General features: G+C 32.2%; 1 protein-coding gene across 1 annotated transcript; it reads left to right on the forward strand.

Moving 5' to 3' along the window:
* Positions 1 to 7116: 7116 nt before the first annotated feature.
* Positions 7117 to 8450, forward strand: LOC148202952 (transcription factor PRE6-like). Its single transcript, XM_088109951.1, has 2 exons — positions 7117 to 7681; positions 8051 to 8450. The coding sequence occupies exons 1-2, from the start codon at positions 7553 to 7555 to the stop codon at positions 8201 to 8203; spliced, it is 282 nt and encodes a 93-aa protein (XP_087966077.1). The 5' UTR covers positions 7117 to 7552; the 3' UTR covers positions 8204 to 8450.
* The last annotated feature ends 2016 nt before the right edge of the window (positions 8451 to 10466 follow it).

Genomic DNA, 10466 nt, shown 5'->3' on the forward strand with positions numbered 1-10466 from the left:
GCTGCAGAGCATTAATTTTGCTGTGTTTCTAATAGTAATAGGACATAAATGTGTCACATGTTGAAAGTTAATTAATCAGAAATGTCAACAACTTTTGTTTATATGGATAAAAAGATAGATAATGTAAAAGAGACAGCTAGCGGAAGAGGGTCACCAACGTTAGCATGTCACAGAATTAGGTTGAGTATGATTTTTTGTCATTAAATACGAGTAGGTCGGAAATGAAATGATAGGTAGTCTTCTAGGAATTTCAGAAAAAGTGGAGAATTTGGTTGAGTTTGAGAAAAAAGACGAAGAGACAGAAGAAACTATAATGACGTGATGATCGTGTTTTAGAATTGGAAGCTGTGTCACATTCATGAACTACAAACGTAAGAATCTGCAAACACACTGCTGTCTAAAGCCCATCACATCCCAGCATAAGACTTTTTGGAACTTCATATATGGAGATAACATGCTAATGAATTAATTAGATAATTGAAACGAAAAGAAAAAGTATTCAAAGGTCGAATTCTAAATTGAAGTGTATGGATGAAACACGCTATGTAGTTACTTATAATTGTATATTATGTGTATGTATTTAGATTCTTACAATTCTATACTTGAGTTTCACATGATTCTTTTGCCTCTCTGTGAAAACATATATGAATTCCCTTCTTGAAAACATTAAAGTATATGAATAGAAAAGGAAAACGAAGTGAAAGAAGATAATATATATATATATATATATATATATATATATATATATATATATATATATATATATATATATATATATAAACTAGGTGTGTAAATTTTTGTATCCTTTACATTATTAAACAATTTGTTGTAAAATTATAACAATTATTAAAAATTAAAATATTTTATAACTACCTTATATATATATATATATATAAATTTTACTTTTACTTTTGATAAAAAAAATGTGATTCTATTATATAATCATAACATTATTAAAAACTAATAAAAAAGTATTTTCATTATTACTATTGTGTGACCATAATTGTTTATAACGTCAATATAAAAAATTGTTACACAAACATATATGTATTGTTTTCTTATAATATATAATGAAGAAAACTGAAAAATTAAATAAAAAATATAATGAAACAAAACAGAAAAGAATCAAAGAGAAAAAAGTTATAAATAAATTAAAAGTCCATTTCTTATTTCTTTATCTTTAAATATGTATACAAGACTAAAAGATATATAATAAATTTTCTTAATAAAAATAGTTGAATCGTCTTTTATTGGATAAACTGTATTTTACATTTCCGTAAAATTTATAATCTATCAAATTCCTCTAAAAACATTTATATTTTCCTCTCTCTAAAATTTAAATATATTTTCTAAGTCTTTATTAATAATAATGATAGACAAAAAAAACGAATGAGTGACATTTTTATTATTAAAACTATTTTTAATTATAATTATATATATATATATATATATATATATATATATAATTATATATATATATATATATATTCAAAAGGGTTTAAAAAACGTGTTTCATTTTTAAGGGACCAAAATAATATAAAAAGATTGTGGAGACGTATTTAATCTTTTTAGAAATTTTATAATACACAAAATATATTTTATGCTTTTCTCTGTCTGCCCACACATTAAAGACATTTATAAAATATTGAAATGTTAGAAAATATATTGACATATATAATTGATAAAAAAAGGATAATATGATACTAAATGTTAGAAGTAACAATCAAGTTCATTTAATTATCTAACTCCTCTATAATAAAAATTAAAAAGTAACTTTTACTAGATTGTCTTTTTATATATTTGTTTGAAGAGAGCTTAGATTTAAAGATAAAAAAAAAGAAGAAGTTAAAATAGTAATATTAAATTTTATATAGAGTTAAGTTGAAAATACCTGACTTTTTGTTTAGTTATTTTGTGTAGATAGAGTATTAATTAAAATATGTACCAATTAAGCTTAAGAATGAATGCACCTTTCTTTGACTTAGTACACGGCTCTCACCTTTTACAGTAAGAAAAAAAATGTAAAATGAATTTAGGTTGAGTTTTAATTGAGTGATATTTAAAGTGATAAAGTTAATGTGTCGTTTACCTAAATATACATGTATCAGCAACAAAAAAGACGTGCTAATGTTACAGTTTTTGATGCCCAGACAGACAGACATAACGAGATGACACGTGACATTGTGGGTTGCTATGTGCTACGTTCCCACAGGAAAAAGAAAAAACACACAACTACTGCAATGTAATAACCAAAGTAATTAAACGCGAATTATGGAGTTGTTGTTGTTGTTGTTGCAGAGACTGGTCAACAATGAACAAGTTATTACCAACCAAACCTTTGATATATAATGTTTTCGTTGATGAAGGAGAGAGTGAATTCCGTGATACTCTTGCATGAATTATGTATATTGTTATCTGGAAAGAAGAGACTGGTCAACAATTTCACCTCCGATTTGAAGGGGTGAAAAGTTTTGATAGAGAGTTTCAGATGAAGACAAAAGCCAAAAGAACAAAGTCACTGCTTCAATGGTTGGTGGAGAAGCAGGCAGAGCCACTTGTTTCATGCTCCCAACTCCCAAAGTGAAATTAAGATGTTGCAGCAGCAGGCTCAAGAGCCACAGTAATATTGTTTTAGGCATTCTTCTTTTTTTGTCTTTGCTGCTAAGTGATTTTCTTCTGTGCATGAATCTCATCAAAATAAGGGTTTTTCAATACCAAGGACATGCAACTATTAATTAGAGCTAAAAACTACTATTAAGCCATTCAAATGGATTAAGACAACACACCTACACTGTATAACCTTTCATGGTCGGTCGATTCATTACTAAACCCTATATCATAAAGATCTTATGTTTTACTACTGTGTGCAATTTTAGTTTATTACGTTCAAACACTGTCCATTCATGCATATACAGAGATATTTCCTAGTACTGTCAATTCTTTTCTAATTTATAAATTAAAATTTAACTAACAACATATATATTTTCAAATACCCTTACCTAAAATTTATATAAAATTATTTAAATTGCTCCTATTTTGATAGAAACGAAAAATGAAACTTGCATATTAAAGAATTATGTTAGCCATGTATTTCCTATAACAGCCAAAATAAGTTAAAACTTCCTAGTGAACTCGGTTTACTATAAATTTCAATTAGATTGGATTAAAAAATTATAAATTTCAGCAAGGACAAAAAAATAAATCCGGTACATTAAAAATTTAATTTATTCAAATTAAAATGAAGAGGGTTGGTTCACCAATTCATCCCTAAATTCTAGATATTTAAAAAATAAAAATTCTAAATGTTTTTGTTTTCTAAATATATTTGCATTGTATTTGAAGTTTAAAAATATTTTAGATTGTATTTGGATTAAACTTGTAAAGACCTGAAAAATAGAGTGTTATAGAGCAGATTGATGTATTAGAATAATGAAATAGATTATTTTACTTTAAAATAATTTTCTTATTATTCTAAGAACATTTCATCTCTCTAGAACTTTATCCCTCAGAGTTATCTGAATTCTCTCTACAATTTCTTCTTGCTGAATTATCTGTTCAACGATCAGGAGGTATCTAAGCGATCCTGACGTTGAGGGCTTGAGTTTGGACCGATCAATTTCTAGTTTTTCAGCTGGTAAGTTGTCTCCATTTTTCTGTCCATTCTTCTCTGAGCTGTGAGCATGCAATGATTCTGGTTGCATGTGATTAGTAGTTATTCCTTCCATTTCTAGCTCAATTTAGGTTCTAAGTGTGGTTCTCTATCACCAATTGGTGAGTTGTAGGTTTCTATTGAGTTTCCTTGCTGTGCAAGGTACGGCTGGAACTTTTCTGTGTGTGTGGCTATTATTTTTGAGGTCAGGGGAGCTAGCTACTGTATTGAATTGCTGTATGAACTGTATATGTGTTAAATTTGGTAGTATTTGACTGTTTGAAACTAAATTGTTGGTTTTAGAGTATTGTGAATTGAATGTGTTGAAAAGATGAAATTATGAAATTGTGATATGTTGTTGGTGAACTGGTTTGGTTGCATCTATGTGTTGTGATTGTGTGGATGGGAGGTTGTTGTTGTATGAGACCTGTTGTGGGGATGAGGAAAGAAAGTGTAAAGTGAATTTGGGCTGGTTTAGTGTATTTTAGAGGAAGTGAGGTAGTGAATTTGAAAATTAGTGGTCAAGGGCTGTTGGTGAATGCTGGGATAGTGTAGATAGGTTATATGTGACTGGTTTGAGTCATCAAAATGGTAAAAAACAGGTTCCAAGTGGTAGAATTGGTTTTGGGCCTATAAGTTGGTGAGTTGGAGGTTTTAGAGTAGAGATTGGTGCATAAACACTTTAGATTGGTGTTAGAAAATGTTTAGAATCCTTTAGGCAAGTTTAATTTAGTATATACATCGAATTAGGAATGTTAGAAGTTGGCCAAGTTGAGTAGAATTGGTAAAGAATGGTTGAGTTGTGTAATTCTGCAGAATTTCGTTCTGTAGATTATGCAGACTCACTGTGCGATGGATTCGCATAGCGAGTTACCTTGGCGAGGTGCTCTCTGCCAATGTACCCGCATAGCGAATGGGTGCGCTGTGCGAGTGAATTGAGAGGGTTGCTCTCTGTTTGTCAATCCGCAAAGCGAATTGGATCGTTATGCGACTGGTTGGGGTCTGGAACCATTATTCAGTTTATTCGATTAGCGAGTGGGCCTCGCTCTGCGAGGGTTTGGGGGCCAAGCCTCTGGATGAGGTTCTTGTGTAGCGAGATTGGGTCGCTATGCGAGGGGTTGGGGTCTGATGCTTTTCATATTTTATTCGCATAGCCAGTTTAGTCGCTATGCGAGAGATCGAGAGTAGTTGGTCTCTGTCTAAGGTTTTCGCAAGGCGAGTTAGGTCGCTGTGCAAGAAGTTTATAGTCTCACTATGCAAATGCGTGCGTTATGCGAGAGGCACGTTTTAGTTCAAGTCTTGTGTACTCTTATGTTGTTTGATATGAATCAATGAGTGTTGTATGAAGCAAGTTGAAGTTGTATCATGTACTATCTGTGGTGATTGTGGTATGTTGAAATCAAAAGTGTAAAGTTCAAGTATAGTTTGGACGTAATTCCATGATCCTCAAGGAGAGGAGACATGGTGGTGCCCTTCTTGTGATTCAAAGTGGAATCTCTAGTTGGGATTCAAGTAAGTTTAGAATGAATGCAGGAGCTTAATCTTGGGGTTATCCTGAAACTCCAATGGTCTTTCATTCTTAAGTAGAGAGGATTGATCCATGTCGTGAGGAGTAGCAGGAGGTCCTAGTCTTGGGTGCTTCCAGTATGGCCCAAGGTGAGTGATAACGGACTAACCTCGTGAGTGTGGTAGGGTGAAACCCATTGGCAATGGCTTTGCAAAGCAGTAGAAGCCACCACGAGTGCACGACCCGCCATAGCTCGACAATCATTCTAAGTCCGGACAGTTTGAGTCAGTGTGTGTTATGTGTGAATGGTTTAAGTGATGTAAATGTATAATATGCTTGTATGATGTTAAATAAATTGTTGTATGAGTAGTCTTTGTGTAAACTAGCTTACCCTGTTGTATGCTTGTGATTTGTATGATTCGACTGTTTTTCTTCTGCGATGACCATCCTTTGGATGTGAGCAGCGGAAGAAGATGTTTCCCTGGAGCATGCATTGGTTGGAGGTGATGCTGCTGCTGAGTAGTTACTTTTGGTTATTTAGAGCCTAGTTTATAGTTTTGGAATAGTTTGCAGTCTGTATATAAAGTTTTAAATTTATAGTTGTTTCTGGATGATTGTAAATATATCACTTTATGTCTTAGATGGATAACTGTACTTCTTTATCATGCATGTTGCTTCTCTTTATTATAGTTTACACTATATATTGGGATGTTACAAAACTTTATTTATATTTTAATTAAAAAAATTGTAATATTTTTAAAATGGTAGAAAAACAATTGTAATAAAATGAACCAACTTATTTAACTCATCAATCCATAATGGGACAAAGTGAATTCGAATTTTATAATTTGGTAATAAATGGACTAGATTAATTTAGTCTATTGAGTGACCAATTCACAGTGAACTACAATATACTGAATCAAATTATCTGTTTTAACAATTCTAAAATTTTTTTGACTTAATTTATTTTAGGAGGAGTTGTTCATTTTAAGATATTTTTTTGTTGAATAAAACTTATTATAAATTAAAAATTTATGAGTACCATGTCCTTGAATAATATTATCTTTATAAAGTAACAATAAAAATATACACAAAAGAAAGATAAATTTATGAATTAAAGTATATATATATATATATATATATATATATATATATATATATATATGCTTTTATTCAGTCAAAAAATATCGTCTATAATAAACTGTTAGATTTTACTATATAAAACTATTTTATAAAGACAACTAGCATTATGGTCTAAAAGAAGTGCAATAAAAAAAAAACACGTTTTGATCTTATACAATAAATAGTTTTATATGACTTAATAATAGAGAATTTAAAATAATTTATAGAAGCATTTATTTTATTTATTTAATACTTCTTTTAAAGAAGAAATGGAAATTCTAATGTTTATAATACAGGGTCATATAAGAAGGAGAATAATAAAGAGCATTACTATGAATACACAGAATAAAAATTATATATAACAGAAAAAATTGTGGTCGGAGAGAAATTAACTTGGTGGGACCGAATTTGAAACAGAGTTAGTTGTTGGTAGAAATTGTTTTGAAAGTAAATGGGTGAGAAAAAAGATATATAATATTAAAAGATTTGAAGTTGAGATTGTGGTAGAAATAGAATAATAAGAAAGTGTGAGGTTAAAAGGGAGAGGGAGTGTAAAAAGCAGAAGAGGTGAATTAGTGAAGGTAATGAGAGGAAAAGGAAGAGAAGATTAATGATTAAGATGACAAGGAAGTAGTAAGATAACGTGGGCTTGCGTGCCGAGACTGACACAGAGAGGTCCCGCGTCGTTGGCTAATAAACAACCACATTTGGTTTAAGCCATTTGAAGTCTAACCCCAGTTAGGAGACACATTCAGAAAGGACAGTATGGCGTATCTCTCCTTCATTTCTTTCTCTCTCTCTCTCTCTCCCTAAACCCTATTAATAACAACCACAGCCCACTGCACTTCTCCATTCAACACTCTCTTCCTTCAACACACTTATAATTAATCTATAAAAACCAACTTCATTCTTTTTCTCTCATTTTTCATTCTGAAACAAATATTCCCTCTCCTTTTCCTACTACTACCTCCTCCATACTCACTCACACACCCTCTTTTCTTTTCTTTTCTTTTCTTTTCAGATAACTTTCTTTACTTGTGTCATTCTACTCTGACAACCCCATTTCCTTCTTGGCCCTCTTCTCATTCACTCATTCACTCCTTCACTCACTCCTTCTTCTCTTCTTTCTTTCTTTCTTCTCTCGTTTCCACTTTTTCCTTCTTATTACTTTCCTTAAACCTCACTCATTAACCCTCTCTGCTCTTCCAACACCAAATAACATTTCTGACACACAAACACAAACCCCCCCTTCAACCTCATTCCATTAATTCACAATGTCCTCCAGAAGATCTCGTTCCAGACAATCCGGTGCTTCCGCTGAGATCACGGATGCGCAAATCACCGATCTCGTTTCCAAGTTGCAACAACTTATCCCTGAACTTCGCGCCAGGCGCTCCGACAAGGTATTTATTGTCCCACTGTCCCTTTCAACTTCTTTCTCTCTCTCTCTCTCTCACATGCACATACATTGCACTTTTTCTGTGGATGCCCTTCGTTTTCTTAGATAACTCCCCTCTCCTTTATTTTCTTTACCCACAACTTGCGCCTATAGTCCAACTCCGATTCATTCCACCAATTAACTGCATTTCTTACTCTCTCTTCAAATAATAATAACAATTCTATTATAATGTACCAACAGTACTTTCGCATCGCCTATTATATTAATACAACTGCATATATGTGTGTGTGAATTCTGGTAAATTCACATGTGCATGAATGTAATGATCTGAAAAACAATGAACTTTACTGATAATGATATGTGGGTATTGCAGGTTTCGGCTTCTAAGGTATTGCAGGAGACATGCAACTATATAAAGAACTTGCACAGAGAGGTTGACGATCTAAGCGATCGATTATCAGAGCTTCTGGCTAACACAGACTCCAACAGTGCTCAGGCAGCCATTATTAGGAGCTTACTTATGTAATGGTCTAGTCTAGTGCATTTATTTGTGTCGTGTGCATGTCCATGTCTCTCTCTTCTTCTTCTTCTTCTTCTTCTTTCTTCTGGGTAGGGTTTGGTTTGTACTTTCTAGACACCAACGCGAAACACCACCATCGGATCCATGTGAAGCAGTTGTTGATTAGTTTTAATTATGTGGCGCTTTGTAGTAGTAAGCAATTGTGGTCAGCTTGTATGGCTGTAAATAAAATGGACTACATCATGAGTTCTAATTATTACCATAGTATGAAATGAAACACATAACTTTTGTTTCGCGGCGCAAATAGGTTGCTGTCATCGAATGAATACGTGTGTGGCCTTTTACATGGATGGCGTCGAATCATTTTTCAAATTTGGAGGCTGCAATGCTTGAGTTTAATCTTAGTAATCTATCTTATGAGAGAAATTCTGCAGTTTCCTGTGGACCCATTAGAAGGGTCAAGGTTGAAGCTGACAGTGCCTATAACATGTGACATACCCCACACCATTTTCGGTTATTTGTTCTTGCCAACCCGTGATATTAATGTTCGCATTAGGACCACAATATAAAATAACTAACTCCTCATCCAAACCACCATCTTTGCCAGCTTAGTATATATATATACACACACATTATATCTGCCATTTATATATTTAACAGGATAATCACAACATCCATTTATTCATCGCAAATGTAAGAGAAAAAGAAGAAAAAAAAAACAAAACAAGTCATGGACTACCTATGTTGAATTTAATTCCCATGAAGTGGGAAAGTTTAAAAAGCATATTGTAAAAAGAACAGAAATACTAGGAATTCGGATTCACTCCCTTTTAATAATTAATTTTTTTTTTTAAAAAAAACAGGACTACTATGAGAGACAGTCATTAAATGAGAGGGGTCGTTAAACCAGAAACGAGTTCCATGTTTTGTATGATTTTTAATCCATTTCCTCTGATGAGAAAGAATACATGGTAAAAAGAATGTGTTTTTAACCATTCTCAAGAATAAATAAATAAATGTGCATCAATTTATTATTAATTTAAATTAAAGTATTCTAAGAAGCAAAATGCTTTTATTTACTTTAAGAAAAGTTGAACAAAACACATTTCCAACAAAGTTTAAAGAAAATAACCAGCTTGTTTTTTATAAAAGAAAAATAAAAAGTTGGGTAAAAGAACATGTAGGAAAAAAAGAGAGAGTCAATTTTCGCTTAATTTATTGGGTCAATTACCTTTCTAAGTTTAGAATAGACAAAAATTGATGAACAAGATATTTTACTTTAAAACTCCTGTTTTAGAGTTTAAGTTTGAGAAAAGTTCCAAAAAAGGAAAATTGAGTTAGAAGAAAGATGACAGAAATTTGTTGATCCTGAATCTTAAATTTTGCATCTCTAACTAGTTGGGTATGGGCATGACAATTATGTATTGAATTGAAATTGAGGTGGTAAATTTGATGTTGTGGTGAAGTGAAAAGAAACGATGGGCCCACACACCTGCAGGTACCATTTGCATGCAATATGTGGTGGGGGAAGGTTGTTTCGCAATGTATCCCTGCCCCAAAAACAAAAAGCTACTTCAACAGTGCAAAATTTAATATGGAGCTATCGATTTAGGCCATGAAATAGTTCCAATTCATTAATTCAGTTCTGGTTTAAATTGGTTGGAAATTGGAATCCAGGGTAGGGGTAATTTTGAAGCATTATATAAGTGAAAGTGTCCTCTGTTCTTGCCGTGTAATGTGCCCCAATCTCTCAACTATGTCCAAACCCTTTAATGCATTGTTCTTCAAGGCATACTATATGCATATGTTCTACCAAATTGCTACTCATAACCAACTCTTTCATACACCACTGTCTCATTAATTACTCAATTAATTAACACACATATGTATCTTCCTTTATCTTCTAAACTTTCCCTTCAAAACATTTTCATATTTTCTAGTTTCGGCTTATGTCACGTGGCCAATTCAAAGCTCATCACTTTGATAATCGGTTGGGATCAGTTGGCAGTTGTCTGGACAAAAAATATAAACTGTAACTTCCTGTGTTCAGAAGTAGCATATGGTTCTTTTTATCTATCAAGTGCAATTAATGTCTTCTTAAATCAGAAAATTATTTACATGTTTTTCATTTCCTCTACACACGGTTTTCGCCTTAATTAATGTTTTAAAATGTTAAAAAAAAACTACAAACCCCGAACAATAATTCTTTACACTTTTTGAGACCTTTCGAAAAAAAAAAATTAAATATATTTTTATCTCTTAATTTTAA

Source organism: Vigna umbellata, chromosome 3, assembly GCF_029865625.1.
Source record: "Vigna umbellata cultivar VRB3 chromosome 3, Vumbellata_1.0, whole genome shotgun sequence".
Taxonomy (NCBI): Eukaryota; Viridiplantae; Streptophyta; class Magnoliopsida; order Fabales; family Fabaceae; genus Vigna; species Vigna umbellata.

Excerpts from the sequence above, each read along its gene's own strand:
- LOC148202952 (XM_088109951.1), top strand. The coding sequence starts at position 7,553 with ATGTCCTCCAGAAGATCTCGTTCCAGACAATCCGGTGCTTCCGCTGAG. Across the intron at positions 7,682-8,050 it reads GCGCCAGGCGCTCCGACAAG|GTTTCGGCTTCTAAGGTATT; the intron begins GTATTTATTGTC and ends TGGGTATTGCAG.